The following is a 17,453-nucleotide window of genomic DNA, read 5'->3' on the forward strand; positions in this document are numbered from 1 at the left end:
GTTCCCCCCCACCGCCCCCGGGCCACCCCCGCCCGCTCGTCCCCCGCGGTGCGGAGCAGGACACGCGGGGAAAGGTGCGGCCGCTGCTTTTTCATTATTATTTTAAAGCACAAAGTTTGGGCGAGCCTCCAGCCCCCGGGGGGGGGCCGGGACCCCGCTCCCCCCAGCTCCCCTCCGTTCCCCACACCGCCTCCCCCTCCAGAAGCGCCCTCCGCGCCGGCGCAGGCGGCGGCCGAAACTTTTCCGCGGTTCCCTCGGCCGGCGGCGGCGCGGAGCGGCGCAGGGCGGGGGGGCTGTGCCCGGGGGAGGGGGCAGAGCTGCGCGGGCGCGGAGCGGCTCCCCCAGCACAACTTCTCTAACGATTCACACCCCTTCCATCCCCTCCGCGGAGATTCCGCGGAGCCCTGCGCGCCCACCCCCTCCACCCCCCTCGCTCTGCCGGCCAGCTCTGCGCGCCGCCGGGGCCGGGCGCGGCGGCGGGTGCGCGGATGAGCGCGGAGCGGCGCGGAGCGGCGCGGGGTGGGAGGGGGGGGGGGGGGGGCGCGGAGGGAGCGGGCGCCCTGCGCTGCCATTGCCCGGGCGGCTGTCAGTCAGGCGGGGAGCGGCCGGGGATTGGCGCCGGGCTGGTTACGCAGATGCTTTGCGCGCACATACAAGGGTAGGGCCGGGGGTAGGTGATCAATCCTCATCAGGGCCGCGGCTCCATCGCCCCGACAGCGCGGGCCGCCGCCAAGGTAACGCGGGGCGCCCCGACAAGTTGGGGGTGCGCGGCTCGGCCTCGGACAACCCCCCCCCCCCCCCCCCTCGGCCCCCCTCCCCAGCCCGCCTCTCACCTGCCTGACCCCCCCCCCCCCCCCCTTCCCCCGCCTCGCCCGCCCCCTCCCTCCGCGCCCCCCGCCCGCTCCGCCCTGCGCGCAGCCCCCTCCGCTGCGGTCGCTCCGCAGGTGGCCGCGCAGGTGAGGCGGCGGGGTGGGGGGCGGGCGGCGGGCACCGCGCTCCCCGACGGAGCGGGCGGCGGCGGCGGGACGGAGCGGGCCCGCGGCACCGACCCCCACCGTGTGTGTGTGTGTGTGTGTGTGTGCGGGGGGGGGGGGGCACAGCCGGGCCGTGGCTGCCCAGCGATTTTCTTCTTTCTCTCTTCTTTTTTTTTTTTTTTTTTTTTCCCCCCCTTTATTTCCCCCTTTTCCCACCCTCTCGCCGCCCGGGACGGTCCTGCTCCGCCGCGCTTACCGGCAAAGTTATGCAACGCCGGGTGCGGGGTCACGGCGCTGCCGCCCGGCCCCGGCCTGCCGGGGGGTGTCCCTCACCCCCACCCAAAACCTGCCACCCCCTCGGGCCGGGGCGTCCGCGATGCCCCCGGGGCGGGGGGGGGAGTGTGTGGGAGTGTGTCCCGGCCTCGGCAGCGGGGGCCGCCCCCGGGGCTCGGCGGGGCCGCCCGGGCTCTCTCCGCCCCTTCCTCCCCTCCGCGTTTATCTGCTGCTTTTTGCCACCGGCCGCCGGGTCCCGTGTGTCCCCCCCGGCCCCGCCGGAGCCCCCCCAGCCCCGGGACGGGCCCCGCCGCCGGCCCGGCCCCGCCGCCCGCGCGGGTGCCTGCGCTCTCCCTTTTCCTTTTTCCCGTTTTAACTCTTATCCATTTCTAATTAAAACGTCCCCGTCTGCTCGCTTTTAAATTAATTATACTTCCCTCCTCTGGTACCTCCTTTTGATTCCTAATCCAATTATCTTTTTAAATAATTGCTTTATCTCTCCCCATCGCCGGGCACTGTTGCCTCTCGGCACTTGCACGCAACTCGCCTTCGTTTAAAATAAAATAATAGTCATAATAATAAAATTTACCACCGAAGGCCGCCCGACCGGTGCCCCCGCGCCGGCGTGCGCGTAGCCCCGCGGCCGCGCAGCCCCGGGGCGCCCCTCGGCAGGACTCGGGGCGCCCGGACCCCTAACCCGCCTCTCTCCGCTCTTTCCTCAGACGCTCCGGCCTCGCCTCTGCGCGGGGAAGAAATCCGCCTTTTTGTTTCCCGATCCTCGTTGTCGTTTTAATTTTTTTTCCTTCTTTTTTTTCTTTTTTTTTTTTTTTTTTTATTGTCTCCCTTTGCCTGCGATCGCTTGAGGACCTCGCGGCGGTGACGGCGGGACGGAACGAAAAAAACTCCTTTTACGCCGATTTTGTGCTCCGTTTTTTAATTGTTGTTGGCTTTTAATTTTTTTGCCTCTCGTTTGGGGTTTTTTCAGGGGTTCTTTTTGTTGGGGCTTGCTTTTTTTTTTTTTTCCTTTTCCCCCCTCCCCACCCCACACATTTTTTTTTTTTCTTTTTTTTTTTTTTTTTTTCTCTGCGGGACTTTGGAGGAAACCTGCCCGGCTTTTAGCATGATGTCTTACCTTAAACAGCCCCCTTACGGCATGAACGGGCTGGGGCTGACGGGCCCTGCCATGGACCTGCTGCATCCCTCCGTGGGGTACCCGGGTGAGTGCCCCGCACCGCGGCCCCCTCCCCATCCCTGCCGTTGCCCACCCGCGCCTTGGCGGGTGCCTGCCCGGGAGCAAGTGGAGGGGGGAAAAGCTCCATCCCGGGCGGGTTTGGAGAAGCCCGTGGGGCTGTAGGGTTTGGGGTGGGCTGTGGGGTGGGTGCCCCCCTTTGCCCGCAGCCTAGGGTGGGGGGACAGCACCGGGCCCGGCTGAATTTCCCCCCGTCCCCGGAGCTCCTTCGTTCCTGCGGGGATTTTTAAGGATAAAAAAAGCTTTAAAACCCCCAAGAAGTAGATTTATTTCAACGCAACGAAATCTCTCCGTTGCTCCCGCCGGGGCTGGGCCTGACCCTTGCCCAGCCCGGTGCCGCTCGCTCTGCCCGCGGCAGGACAGGGTCCGGCCCGGAGGGGCAAAGCCCGACTGCCGTGGGGCCGGGGTGTGTGGGGAGCACCGCCGCTTTTTGGGGTCGGAGCGGGGGATGCCTCTCAGGCCCCTGCCCCGGCTATGCCGGGACTCCCGCCACGCCGGGGCAGGGTGCGGGAGGTGTGCGGGGGACCCGGCGTGACCGGCGTGGCGGTGCTCGCCCCCAGCCACCCCACGGAAACAGCGGCGGGAGCGCACCACCTTCACCCGCTCGCAGCTGGACGTGCTGGAGGCACTCTTCGCCAAGACCCGCTACCCCGACATCTTCATGCGGGAGGAGGTCGCCCTGAAGATCAACCTGCCCGAATCCCGAGTCCAGGTACCGGACCTGCGTGGGGGGGATCCCACGCCGTTGTGGGTGGGGGGGATGTGGGGGCACCCCCCCTTGGCTGGTGCCGCTCGGACCCGGCTCACCCTCCGCACTCATCCCTCTTTCCTTGGGGCTGGGATGCGCGTGGGCTCCCGGCCACTCGTCTGTCCCGCCGTGGGGACATCCAGGCAAAGGGGGGGGGGCTTTTATTTTTCTTTTTTTATCCTTTTTTTATCCTTTTTTAAAATTCTTTTTATTTTTCTTAATATTTTTCTGTCCCTTCCACCTGCCCCAGGGTGTAGCAGCTACACTGCCCGGGTGCTTCCCAGGGGTGCTCCCTCCGGTGCTGCTCCCCAGATGATGATGCCCAGCAGGGCAGCACCCCACACACGATCCGTGCCCCCAAACAATATTTTGTTACTGCTGCGGACAAGCACAAACTGGGACACCCCAGCCGCTGGACCTGGGCATCCTTGCTTGGGGCGGGATGCGGGGTGGCCTGGGTGACAGGCGGGGCAGGGTTTTTTTTTGGGGTGTGGGGGTGTGCAGTGCTAATGGCTGGGCGTGGGTGCTGGGAAAACTGGTGCTGGGGTGAGGTTGGCTGGGTGCTCTGGGGGCAAGGAGGGGTGGTGGGGCAAGCCCCCCCCCTGCTCGCCCCACCGCCCCTCCTTGCCCTGCCGCTCATCCCCCTGCACCCCATTTTCTCTCTCCAGGTCTGGTTCAAGAACCGCCGTGCTAAGTGCCGGCAGCAGCAGCAGAGCGGCGGCGGGGCCAAGAGCCGTCCGGCCAAGAAGAAATCCTCACCGGCTCGAGAGAGCTCGGGTTCGGAGAGCAGTGGGCAGTTCACGCCGCCAGCAGCGGCCTCCAGCTCAGCCTCTTCTTCCTCCTCCAGCTCAGCCTCATCGGCCCCGGCGGGTGCCCCGGCATCTCTCAGCACCCCAGCGTCGTCCATCTGGAGCCCGGCTTCCATCTCCCCCAGCGCGGCGCCGGCGGGGGTGACGGTGCCCGAGCCGCTGCCGCCAGCCGCCGCGTCCTGCATGCAACGGGCTGGCCCTGCTGCCGCTGCCGCCTCCGCCAGCTACCCTGTGTCCTACGGCCAAGGCGGGGGGTACGGGCAGGGTTACCCCGCACCGCCCTCCTCGTCCTATTTCGGGGGCGTGGATTGCAGCTCCTACCTGGCGCCCATGCACTCCCACCACCATCCCCACCAGCTCAGCCCCATGGGGCCCTCCTCGGTGCCTGGCCACCACCACCACCACCCGCTGAGCCAGAGCTCGGGCCACCACCACCATCATCACCATCACCACCACCACCAGGGTTATGGCGGCACTGGGCTGCCCTTCAACTCCTCCGACTGCCTGGACTACAAGGAACCCGCTGCTGCCGCCGCCGCCTCCTGGAAGCTCAACTTCAACTCCCCTGACTGCCTCGACTACAAGGACCAGGCATCCTGGCGCTTCCAGGTCTTGTGAGGGGCTGACCGCCGTCCCCCCAAGCTGCCACGGACCCCCTGCCTGGGGTCTCCCCGCTGCCTCCCGGGCAGGACTCTGGCTCTGGCTCTTCCTCCTCCTTCTCCCCCCTCTTCGTTAGCAGTGGCAATGCCCCGGGGGGGTCCTGCCACCCCCATCTCTACTGACTGATATTTATTTGCTTCCTGCGCCCCTCCAGGGGCTTTATTATAATTATTATTTTTTTAAACACAACAGAAGAGGAGTTTAAAAAAAAAAAAAAAAAGAAAAGCCTAGCGTCTCCCCTGCTGCCCCCTGGGCAGAGGCGCAGGCTGGCTCCTGCCCTGCCAGTGCCCCCCCCAACTTCATGTGGGGACCCTCCCCACCCCCCCCTTGGGCTGCGGGAGCCCCTGGCTCGCTGGTCCTGTACAGCCTCTTGCCGCTGGGAGCGGCGGGAACGATGTAAATACTAGGTCCGTTCCAGTGACCGTGATTATTTTTAGTTGATGCTGTTGGGTTGGCATTTATCTAGAGTCTAACATGGAACAGAACTTCAAAAAAAAAATTTATTTTAATTTTTGTCCCTAAAAATGAATCTTTCCCTGTTTCACATCCTCCGTCCATCCTCCAGGGTTCCACGCAAGCTTGGCTGCACCGTCCCAGGGCCGGGGAAGGGGGGGCAGCAGCCCAGGGAGGGTGCCCAGAGGGAGGGAAGGGCTGCCCAGCTGATCCACAACCTGCAGACCAAAAAAAGCAAAACTTTTGGAAAAAATTAAACAAAAAAAAATAATAAAAAGGAAAGAAAAAGAAGCAGTTAAAAAAAAAGTTTTGGTTTATTTTTTGGGGGAGGGGGGTGCAGAGGAAAGCAGCTGTGCATTGGGGTTGGGGGGGGCATGACTTTTTGGGAGTGTGTGTTTTTTTGTTTGGGGTGGTTTTTTTTTTTTTTTAGCCCCTTCAGGTGGTTGGTGCGTTTTCGTGGGTCTGGGCCACCTGCCTCAGCCTGGTGCTTTCCAGCAGCTTTGCCCCATAGCAGGAGAGGGACCATGTACGTGTGAATTTTTTGATGCCGTAACCCCACACTTACCCCTTCAACTGTAAGGCAACCCCCCCCCCCCCCCCCTTCTTCCCCCCACCCCAATAAAATCCAAACTAATAAACGCCGTGGTGTCCTGTCCTCCTTCCTCCTCCCTGCCTCCTCGTCCCCAGGAAACTTCTCTGCAGGGAATGAGGTGCTGGGAAACACTTCCTGGGGGGTCCCAGCAGGATGGGGGTGTGTGTGTGATGAGTTTGTGAGTGCTCTGGAGGGGGGACCTACTGCTGCCTCTGTGGGTGTGGACTGGGGACTGCTTTTATGTTAATTGAAGCTGTTAATTGGTTACTGCTTTATTGCTGCACTGCTCTGCCAGCGGGACCCACAAGATGGGCAAACACTGGCTGAAACAGCAACCCCTGCCCCAACCCGGTGGAGCAACCCCACAGACTTGGGACCCACGGGCAGTCCTGGGTGGTGGTGGGTGTGAGGGCTGCTCAGACATACAGCCATGCAGACAGACCTCTGCCCCCCCGGTGCAGGCAGGTGCAGGCAGGGATGCTCGACACCCGTGTTTCCAGCTCTGGCTCCCAGCATTTCCCTCCTCAGCTGCTGCTGGGTGTGATCCAGCCGGGGAAAGGGGCAATGAATTATTTCTCATGACAAGCTCCCCTTTTTTTCCCCCCAGACCTTCCCCGCAGTTGTTGGAGGCTGCCCACTGGTGCTGGGGCCATTCCCACTCCCATGGGACCCAGGCTGAGGGGACCACTGGGGCCACTGCTACCCTGCTTGAGCTGTTGATGCACTTGGGGGGGGGGGGGGAGGCATCCCCAAATTCCCATCCTGCTCCCTGTGGTCTTGCAGCAGTGCTCACTGCAGCCAGGAGCTCTAGGGCTGTGCCATGTGTCCCCATCCCTGGTGTCCCCCAGCACTTCTGGGGCAGCAGGGACAATGGAGGGGGGTGGTGAGAGATGTCGAGGTGCTGACGTGCTCCAGGCAGCCACTTTGGAGAGGGTTTGCACCTCTCCACAGCCCCCCCTCAGCATCCCAGTGGGGTGCAAGCAGATCTGGTGATGTGCTGCCGCGGCTGCTGGGAAAGAGGGTGCAGCCGGCAAACTGGGGGGGGGGGGGATCAGGCCCAGGGGCCATGGGCTCAGCTTTCCAGGGTTGGCCCCCAGTACTCACACAGCACAGCAGGGAGAGATGGTAGCCAAGTTGATTTTAGAGGATTTTTTTTTTCCTTTAAACGGTTCTTTTCCTTGTTGTCTCCTTCAGTGCATATATATACATATATATATTTATTTTTATATACATGTGAAATAATTGTTCTCTTCTGCAAGCACTAGTAAGGCATCACACCAAAGCGTGGCTGTACAGGCAGTCTTAGGGACGACTACGTTTGCTGGGTCTGGGTGCCACCAGCTTATGCATCCCCCTTCTTTCAAAGGGCAAAAAGTTATCACAGCCCTCCTGGAGCTGTTAAAAAAAAAAAAAAAAAAAATCTGTGCTGCGCACAAAGCAAACTGCAGCTGCCCTCCCAGATTTAGTGAGCACCTGAGGGACAAGAGCCAGCAGGTGTATAAAGTGTATAACACACCCCCCCCCCATCTTTAAACAAAAATTACATGCATTTCATCTTCCTTAAAAAAATGTGCTTCATTATAACTCAGTAAATCAGCAATGCTGAGAGACATAGCCAAGAGGGGAGCCTGAATTTCAGTTTTGGGGACATGGCCTTAAACTTCTCCAGACAGTGCTCCCCACTGAGGTGGGGCCACTGTGGTAGGGTCATCACTCGTATCCCCCAGGGGAAACCCCCCTGGTTTGGGCACCCAGCAGCTCCCAGTGGCTTCTCCAGCATCCCCCACACCACAATTTGGGCATTTTCCTGTCCCACTCGTGCAGCCCTGGAGCACAGCAGCGGGGCCAGTCTCTGAGGCCAGCTGGCAGCGGGGACGCCGAGGAGACCTGTTCCAGATCACATCAAATAATGGCTTTGCCCTCAATGCCTGGCTTCATTTTTTAATTTTTTTTTTTTGTTGCATTTCTCCCAGTCCTGGGTTTCTTCGAAGGTCGACAAGCACAACTCAAGTGGGGACAGCTGGTTTGCTGCAAAACAAATCAAATTTCTTTTTTTTTTTTTTTTCTTGTATTGGGTAGAAACCCCCCTGGAAAAGCGGTGTGGTGACTAACCAGCGCAATGCCTGCCGGTGAGCCAAGCGTGGTCAGGCCTCGTCCTCCCTCTGCCATCCATGGGTCGGTGCCAGCAGAGTGAGCAAGACATGACTTGTACTTGTTAGTGGGCAAGTGTGGTCTGGAGAGGGTCGTGCTCAGATTTGGGGGGTGGGCCCAGCACCCCCCCCCCCCCATTTTGCTAGCATGCATGCCTGCACCGCTGGGACTCGGGTGGTGGAGAAAATTTCTCCCACTGTGGGCTTCCCCGAGGCTTGAAGAGGCGCTGCCGCCCCGAGCGCAAGTCTTGGCAGGTAAATCGGCTCCGGGAGCAGGCGCCGGCGAGATCGTGGGGCTTTTTTTTGGGCAGCCTGGTTGTGAAACAGCCGCCTGGGTGACTTGGTGCCTCACGTCTCAAGCAAGAAGGCTGCTGGGTGCATGGCTACTATTAGTATCTTTTTTTTTTTTTTTTTTTTTTTAAAATAGCATTTGCTGCTGGACCACAGTGCTGCCAGCGGCCCAGGGGCTGGTGCCACGGTGCCAAGAAGCTGGGTTACCCACCACAAGCTGACGAAGCTCCTGCCTCTCGCCCGAGTGCCGGCAGCTGCCTCCGCACGCAAGCGCCTGCTCCAAAGGCACGTGGTGCTTTCCTGCCTGTAAGTCAAGAGCCAGGACTTGGTGGGGGGAAAAAAGAGAGGCAGAGAGGGGAGAGTACTACCCAGCTTGGGCTGTCAATGGTCTTTATGCTTGGTGCATCACGGGCCTGAAATAATTTATGCTCTCTTTGCTGTTATCAGAGTGCTTGCTCTGAGTAGAGTCCCCTCCTGGAAAGCTTTGCTTTTAACCCCTCTGTACATAGTAGAGCCAGGCAGTGATTTGAACGCCCTTAGTGGTACCCAGCCAGGCAGAGGTAGGCAGAGGCTGGGCAGGGTTGATGCTGGCTGGCGTGGCCGACAGCCAGCTCGGGTGCAGGATGTGCTTTGGGGACGCAAAGTGTTATGGCTGAGCATAAATTAAATTATTAAAAAATTAGAAATATAAATTATGATGTAAGTTTCAGGAGATGTACCCACTAACACGACTTACTACAGTTATTCTGTAGACAGCCTTTCTGGCAGAGCACAGAGAAAACATATGATTACAGATGAATAAGGAGCCATCGCACCCAACCATTTGTGGTTTTCCCTGTGCTGACCTCTATGTTAGCCAGTCACTGCTAATTCATGCACTTTGAGTAGCAATTAATGCACATAAAAGCCCACATTGGTTCCAAACCTGTTCTGAATTTGTCAATAAAAACCTGCCGGTGTAACTCCCAGCCGAGGAACCTGCTATACTGGAGAGCTCTTCTTTCATGTCGTATGGTCAAGCACAAAAGCTGTGGGGAAGGAGGAGGGTGAAAATGGTCAGAGGGCTGAAGCCTAAAGGGAAACATATGCCTATTTCCAGTTAAATCCCTATTCAACACTTCTTTTTCTAGGACAGACAGGACTTTTCCAAGAAAGCCATGAGGGGATTTTTTTTTTTTTTTTTTAATGAAAAACTGCAATTTTAGGAAACGGCATTCTGGATCTTATGTACATTTCTAGTATCGTTTCCTGTATATTTTTAAACTGAAATCCTCTTAGCATGCAAAGTAAATAGATTATGATATACTGAAGGATTAGGAATCACTGTCTGGTGTCAGATTAATCCCTCATATAGACCATCACTTGTACTGACAGAAATATGGCTGCAATTCAGCAAAATAGCTGTACGACGAAGCAACGCATCGCAGCGCCTTATGCAGAACAAGCACGCGATCACCGTGGTCCATCGTTGCGCCATGCGTATTTCAGAAATTAAATTTAAATCTACAGGACATTAAAGGCACACTCCCCTCCAAGTGCTGTGTGAAGCACAGCCATTACAGGCACGGCTCTGCGAGGGGAGGTGGTGCAGCAGCCTGCTCTGTTTCAAAGCTCTATTAATTTTTCCCTGTTGAGTGTACAAAAAACCCGATGCATTGCAGCCCATTCGGTCCCTTCAAACTGCAAAGCAAAAAGTCTCCATCGAATATGCTCATGGAAAGGCACCAATTCGCATGAAGTGCTGAAATGGGTTGGGAGTTTCTCTGGTGCGATCAATATTGCCCATCGTGCAGCAGAAATTCAGCGGGATTTTGGCTCGTGGGGGAAAACAAACACAAATATTTTATCTGAGTAGAAGCAGAATTTTTGTTAATAAAATACTTCTAATGGCTTGTGTTTTGTTTTGGGTTTTTTTTACATTGTGCTTTTATTTTCAGTCCATTCATCGTACAAATTTTTTCATCATACAAAACTGATTTCAAGAAGCTTGCCGGCTTCAGCTTGCAACCACCCAATACTCCCAAAAAAAGCTCAAGCTTAACCCACACTCGTGCCTATGGTGAAGTACAAAAATCTGCACCCGTACACGCTGCACCTCATCAAATGGTGGGAAGAAAGACCTGCGACGATGCTCGCCCCTCTTCACCGTCAGAAAAAACCGAGAGGGCTGAAACAGGTTGTGTTACCTTCTCAGTGCATTTTCTCTTCGTGGTTAGAGGAGGCAGATTAAAATCTGGACTCCAATGGAATGATGTTTAAGAGGCTCTGCGTCTTTTTTTCAAGGCAAAATAATGGTTATTCAACTAAGATGATATATCTAGATATGAAAATTGAGAGCATTCTTCGAAAAATGCTGCCGACTGTGAAAGGCTGCTCTTTCACAGAGGTATCCTGAGCGAAGATTTTATCTGCTGGTATCTCAATAGGACGGTTTTCAGAGCCTTAAGTGGAAATTCAAATCTGCTTCCAAGTGAAGATTGTTAAAATATATAATGCATAGAGAATTACAGACTTTCTCCTGAGAAGTTTATGGATTTGTCCAAGAATCCCCCCTCCCAAATTTTTCAGCATTGCATTTGTACAGTAAGTGGCGATCCACAATTACTCGCTTTTTTGATGTCTTTGAATGACACGATGAAAATGTCACCAAATTGCCCTCCATCAGCAAACATGGGGCAGTTTGTGCATGGACATGTTCGCTCTAATTCAGAAATAATTCAGAGGTCTAAGGGCAGCGTATTTTCTAAGCCTGGTGTTTTGTCTTCTGCTAGTGGCCGGATCCAGGGCTGGCTGGCAGTTCGCTGAAGGACCTTCCGTGAACTTCACCACCTCGATGAGGTCTCCCCTTCTTTGCTTTGGCAGCTCAGTCACACCAGCCCGAAGTGCACAACTTTGAGAGACCCACTGTCTCCGATCTCCTGCGGGGAGAAAGACAGGCAGGATCAGGCAGGCTGAAGGGACAGGTGATGAGGGATGGAAACACGGGTATCAGAAACACCATCCCAACCCCCAGAGAAGAGACAATTGCAGACACTGACCCTATTTGGCCTGGGAATGGAAGATGCAGCCCTGAAGCAGTGGAGACTGCCTTGGGGTTCAAGGTAAGTCACTTCTCCCCTTTTTATAAGTCCTTTTGCATCACCCCTCCCCTGCTGCTCTTGGGGAAACCAGGTGCTGCAGCTCCAGAGACTGCTCATGGTGCTGCCTGCGGTGGGCACAGGGTTGGAATGCGAGGGGCTGGGAGCTGAGGCTCCACCTGCCTTTGAGCCCCCTTCCCTGGCACCTGGAAGCTTATTGGCAAAAGTGAACCTTCAGATTTTTGTTACCTTTTAATTAAAACATACTGCAAACACCACAAGCCTGGGTCAACGCCAGCAGATAGCGAGCCAGGTTTTCAAAGTTACACAGGGGATGGCATTTTGCATTCCTCATACAATGCAAATACGTGGTTTAAGCACAAATTCAAGCTCCTCTTTCTGCGCTCGGTGCCTGTGCAGGGTGGAAACCCCAGCACTCTGGTTTTGCAAAGCACATGGTGATGGGGAGAAGATGTGCCACAAATAGAGGTTATTTCATAACACAGGCTAGCGTGCCTGCGAAAGGCATGAAATACTTTGCCTTGGAAAGTGCTGTAGTCTAGTGAGTCATTGCTTTCTTTTGAATTACAGATGAGTAGCCAGCTCTTCACGATGCAAAGAAAAACTAGGTGTGGAGCTGAAAACAAAGGGAAATGTCTGTTTGTCCTGTCTCAGAGGGCAGGACGGGGTGGCTGTCATGGGAAGGAGGGTGGGCTTGGGCCCAGGAGGTGACTGTCAGGGCTGTGTCAGGCTGCTGGAGCACTAGCGAGGCGCACGGGACTCATGTGAGTGACTCACAGCTCCTTGACTTCAGGAAAGAGGAAAAAACAGAATTCCCCTAACAACTCTTGCAGCTTCATAAGGAATCTTTACAGAGCAGCAGCTCCATCTCATGGCACGTGCATTTCACCACAGAGATAGAGATCACCCTCTGAAACAGCATTCCTGTGTACAACCTCCCTACCTCAGCGCGGAGGGAGCAGTAAAAGTGTGATGGCTCAAAACGAGCGCTATACAGACACTGAGTTTTGTTTCCAGCCCGTTGCTTGGCACTTCCCTTGCAGGGAGATGGCAGAAGGTGGCTCTGTTAATTCTTAGAGGCAGTTTGAAGATGACGAGAAAGTGTCTCCGATGTCCCATCTGAACCAGTGCTTGCATTCCAGATCCCACCAGGTTATTCCAGCGTTGAAACTCGAAGCGTGGCTTCACCGCCAACATTGATGCTTAGGCAGGTGTCTTCAAGGAGGTTATGAGGTGCCTTACTCAGTGGCAGCCCTCATGGTGGGACTGTGTGTATGTGCCTTGGTTTTTGGGTGGCCGCAAGCTTTCTGTGGGCTCTCCTTGCTCTCCGAACTGCACTTGTTGGAGGCTCCAAAAAAATACAAAAGATTTTTTTTGCAGGGGAGCCACAGCAGTAGAGCCTTGAGGAGCATCAGCGGCTGAAGGTAAGGGGTGGCACTATTTTCTCTAGAGCTGTGTCAGTGCCTGATGCAGAGGGGTTTCTGCTGCTGCTTGCTCTGGGGACTGAGGAAATAGGGGGGAAGGTGAAGGCAAGCTGGAGGAGAACAGCCCCATGTTCAAAGCTGTTTGGGTAGGTCCCTGTTGTTCAAGGATCAGGGTCCTGAGCGCATCAGATAGATATCTGACCCAGGTTTTTGGATCTGTGATTTGTGCCTCTGTATGGGGAGAGGTTAAGAAGAACTCTCAAAGTCTCATCCCACACCAACACAGCTCTGCAGACCTACCTAGTTGCCTTTTTTTTTTTTTATATATACTTTTTAAAAAACCTATTTGCAAACCTCTGTGGTCAAACTACAGCAGCCTTGGTGTGGGAAGTCTGTGGTGTGGCATCAAGCGTGTAGAGATGTTTAATGTTAATCAAAGGCTGAAGAGCAATGATGACTGGAGCCCTCTTCTGACATCTGCATCTTTTCTGATGTAGCACCCTGGCAATAAAAGAAGCCGTAATAACTTGATGAGAGTTGATTTTCATAGTGCAGGAAGAGGGCTGTCTGTCCAGGAACAGGGGAAGCCAGCACTGCAGTGCTGCTGCCTATGGTAATGAGCAGCTTGTCATCCAGAGAAGGAAAACATGAATATCCTGACAGGAGAGCATCCACTTGTGCCCTGGAGAGTTCAGATTGTGGGGCTTTGCATGGTAATGATGTGGTCCCGCTCCGGCAGGCGAAGGGAGGAGCGGTACAGGAAGGCACACCCTATAATTGAAAAGCCACTAAGCCATCTCAGACCTGCAGGGATAGCAGGATGGAGGCAGTGGTTTGCTCGGTCTCCCCAGGTCTGAGCCAGAACAGAGGATCCCTTTAGTCTCCTGGAGCAGGAAATACAGAGAAACCTCTTCCTCGCACTGCCATATTGCTCCCAGGAGGTTAGGCTTCTTCTCCTGGGGATTAGTGTCAAGGGCACAACGAAGGTGGGAAAGGACGAGAGTGGGAGAGGGAGGAATAAAGGAAGGAGCCATGGGGAGTTATTTGAACACCTGTTTTTTCAGGCAGAGACTGCCTGGTTCCAGGCTGTAGGAATGGCTGTGTGGAAGGACAAGCCTGTTGTTAGGATCCATAGGTACTGCTCCCTTTCACTGGAAATGCCTTGTTTCCCCTAGCATCATCTAAAACCTTTCCGGCTGATAGGTATTTAGCTGAGTGATAATATAGTAAAACAACCATTTGGTAGCCATAAGGCACCATTGGCTTCAGTGTCTCAAACTGCCATAAATAAGATCAGTCTCCAGTCCAGAAACAACAGAGCAGTTGAGATTTACATTTTCCAAAGGGTCTTGTTTGCACCAACATTGGTGACCAGGGTGTTTGGAGGTTTAGTTTTGCTTATCTAAGGCTGGGTGCTGCTAAATGGAGACTCTTTGAACCAGCCTACATAGTTTGCTCAAGATTATCAAATCCCAGCATAACGCAGACCAGGAAGGACCTCTGGAGATCACCCTGCTCAAAGCAGCAAGAGTAGGCTGGGTCTTGAGCAGCACGGCCCTGGATGTTACTCCCATCCCATCTCCAGCCTTTCCTGGAAGACAGGACTGAACATAAACACCAAATCCTGACCCCACCAAATATTGTGGATGGGATGCTCACTTTTCGTTTGCTTCGTCCCTGCTGCTTGAAGAGCTGTACCCAACCAAGACATGCACAGTGCAAGAAAAGCTCCAGCTTATCCTCACTCCTCTGGCAACTGCTTCTGCTGTCCCCACCTTCGTCCCCGGTGATGGGATCCTCTGGTCCAAAACCAGCTTGACAAAGCCACGTGGTCTGCATTTATCCTACGTGCAAGCTGAGACCGCCGCGGCAGCCTTGCCCATCATCCCCCATGCACCAAGGGGCTATGGCAGGGACATAGGTGCCCCTGGGCAGTGCAAAGCCACCGGCACTGCTGGGGGGCACGCAGGCAGCCCCTGCGGTAGCACAGCCTTGCCTCTGAGCCACCTCTTGTGTGCTGTAGGGCTAATGCTTTCCTCTAGAAAACAGACCTTGTTCACCTGCTTGAGTGTTGTTTGGCTGTGTGACAGCCAGCTGCTCTGGCGGGCGACTGGGAACAGTTTGTTGCGTGATCCTTACAGTTTCAGGGAGGAGAAGCTTCCTCATAGCTGAGAGCGGCAACAAGGGAGGAAGACACGCGGTATGAGGCACGTACAAAAGATAGGGCCTGTGTCGGCTACGTCCCCACTGAGGCCTCCACGGCCATTTCCACTGGAGATAGGTAACTGCTGGCTCCAGACTTTTGCCAGCAAACTGGTGATGGGGGGCAAAACAAATCCTCTGCTTGCAACTGCAGAGCTCTTCCTGCAGAATTGACTGTGCAAGAAGGGCTGGGTTTTGGGTGTGCTCCCCTTGTGTGGCACCGAGCCCGGTATTGTGAGGGTTCCCTCTGAAGCAACGTGCGGGAAGCGGTGGTGGAGGCGCGCCAGCCCACGGCAGCAGGAGGGTGAAAATGGGACCTCGCGGACAGGCTGGCCATTGGATGCTGGCACCGATGCAGCAGGCTGGTGGTGGTGCCCAGGTGTAGAGCTGGGTTTGGGTTGGATTTGGGATGGGTTGAACTAAAGCCAGAGGTTGGTCCAGCTAGAAGAAGCTGCTCTGATTTGCTGGGTGTTGGTTCCTGCATTGGTACCCAACTGCTGCAAGACTTCTGAATTTCCAGACGCCATTAAAAGTCAGGACAGAACGGTGTTGGAAACGTACTCCCAGAAGTGCAAAGTCAGTGTTGTGTGGATGGCTTTTCTACTCTGAAAACCCTGGTGTGCACAACAGGTTCCCCCTTACCCAGCAAGTCATTTCCCTCCGCAGCCCAAGCGCTCATCAGAGCTGCTGCCTCCCTTCCCTCAGTCCTGTGAGAAACAGAGCGGCTCAGCAAGGCTGGAGGTGCCCCATTTTCCTGTGCACAAGCAGCTCGGCAATGGGTGGTGAAATTGGGGCACCTCCACCAGGGTCACAGAGGTCACACTTTGACCCACCAGCTTCTAGCAATGGTGCCCGCTCAGCTACAGTAACTTTTTGGAACCAAAGGATGCCTTAACTGCTCCCTTGTGTAAGTCCTTAACGATGTGACAGTAAAGCTTTCTTCTTTGTATCACTCTCATTATACAGTCTGCACGTTTGCACTCGCGGATTTTATTGTGATAGTCCAGAGCTTTCAGGTGAACTTCTCAGTTTATTAATTCAGCTGCTTACGTGAGGGCAAGGAGCATCTTCCATGCAGCTCAGAGAAGCAGCAGTTAACTGCTGGATAACCCAGCTCCAAACCCAGAAATCCCACCAATGTCTCCAGACCGTCGCCGCTGCTATATTTTACTTGACTTCGTATCCTGAGGCCACCAAACCATCAAAAGAGCCACCGGGGACATCCTTTGACTACAGGGACTTGCCACCAGTGCGACCCTAGTGCGGCGAACTCTGTCACCTGCTTCCCAGCATTTCCCTGTCCTCCACCCAGTGAAAATGTGCAGGGGCCCGCAGGAGGCTGCAGAGGTGGGGCTGGCCCGTGTTGTTCTCCAGTGCTTCGGGACTGGTAGAACAGCTCTTAGAGCACGATTTTACTTGGCACGGGCTGGTTTTGTAATGAAAGAAATAAATAAGTGCCATCCTGCTCCGCTGGGAGGTTGAAGCGTTTCCTTTCTTTTTTTTTTTTTTTTTTTTTAATAATGATCTGTTTGTACTGAGGCCAAACATTGAATACTTCAGCCTCAAAATAAAAGTTTCAACAAGAACTGTAATTGGGAGGAGGCTAAAATACAGTCACTCTTGTGCCTTCATCCACGCTGCTGTGAGACAGCTTTTATTTTATTTTATTATTTTATTTTATTATTTTATTTTATTTTATTGATCTTATTTTTTCCTTTAAAGTGGAACTGAAGGAGTGCGTTGGTGCTGCATGCTGCTGACTCACCAGCTCTGGAGACAGGATTGCCCTATGTATGTTTCTATATGCACCCCCACCGACACCCAACAACCTGGGGCACCAAATAAGGCCAGGAGGGAATGTCCCCATGGGACATGGGGGTAGCTGAAGGATCTGGGGGACAGGGTAGGGTCTCCCTGCCCACATGGAGGTCTTCTCCTCCTCTCCTGCCCCAGTGAGCTTCTCGTGGGCTGGAAGCGCGCAAGTGCCCGAGCCAGCGTGGGAGAGGGAGGAGGACATAAGACTGGAGGCTGACGGTGGGGGAAGGGATGGTCCACCTTTTTTGGCAGCACCTTGCAGTTAAATCAGCTTAAAGCGATCATGAAACCATAGGGTAGTATTTCACTCCTCTTTACTGTGGTCTCGCTCTTGAAAGCGCCAATACGAGCGCTGGCTAGTTCCTGTAAGATGAACACGGATGGAGGACAATAAGTTCTTTCTTAGGTCCTATCCAACAGGCATCGGATAATAATAATTTTCGACTTTTATGCACTGTGCTCAATTCAAAGCCGCAGATGAAGCCCCACTCTAGCAGCGTGGTATAGGAGCATTTCTACCAATTTCAGTGAGAGCCCTGCAGGCAGACAGCTTGCAGGGACAGGCTCAGGGAGTTTCAGGAAGCTGCAAAATAGAGTAAATAATAATAAGCAGAAATAAAAAAATAAATCAGAAATGTGTTACCTGCTCTGAAGGAACTGCTCTCAAATTTCCTTCAAAAAAAAAAAAAGATCACCATGTTATTTACATTCTGTT

The 17,453-nt window shown here is 54.7% G+C and overlaps 2 protein-coding genes across 5 annotated transcripts in view; one reads left to right on the plus strand and one right to left on the minus strand.

The window, feature by feature from the left end:
- Nucleotides 1–1,807: 1,807 nt before the first annotated feature.
- Nucleotides 1,808–4,671, plus strand: OTX1 (orthodenticle homeobox 1). The gene is made up of 3 exons (XM_074864904.1): nt 1,808–2,464; nt 3,057–3,208; nt 3,913–4,671. Exons 1-3 carry the CDS (start codon nt 2,368–2,370, stop codon nt 4,669–4,671), a joined length of 1,008 nt encoding a protein of 335 aa, XP_074721005.1. The 5' UTR covers nt 1,808–2,367.
- A 6,267-nt stretch (nt 4,672–10,938) lies between these two features.
- WDPCP (WD repeat containing planar cell polarity effector) overlaps nt 10,939–17,453 on the minus strand; it is a 157,312-nt gene continuing 150,797 nt past the window's right edge. For 3 of the 4 annotated variants that reach the window (XM_074864905.1, XM_074864906.1, XM_074864907.1), the window contains 2 exons: nt 17,382–17,410; nt 10,939–11,117 (listed from right to left, as the gene is read on the minus strand). In XM_074864905.1, coding sequence (XP_074721006.1) covers nt 11,067–11,117; nt 17,382–17,410 — 80 coding nt within the window. In that variant the 3' untranslated portion in view covers nt 10,939–11,066. Of the gene's footprint in view, nt 11,118–16,084; nt 17,322–17,381; nt 17,411–17,453 lie in introns of those variants that run through there. The other variant, XM_074864908.1, reaches the window with a different exon arrangement.

This window comes from Strix uralensis, chromosome 3 (genome assembly GCF_047716275.1).
Source record: "Strix uralensis isolate ZFMK-TIS-50842 chromosome 3, bStrUra1, whole genome shotgun sequence".
NCBI classification, from domain to species: Eukaryota; Metazoa; Chordata; class Aves; order Strigiformes; family Strigidae; genus Strix; species Strix uralensis.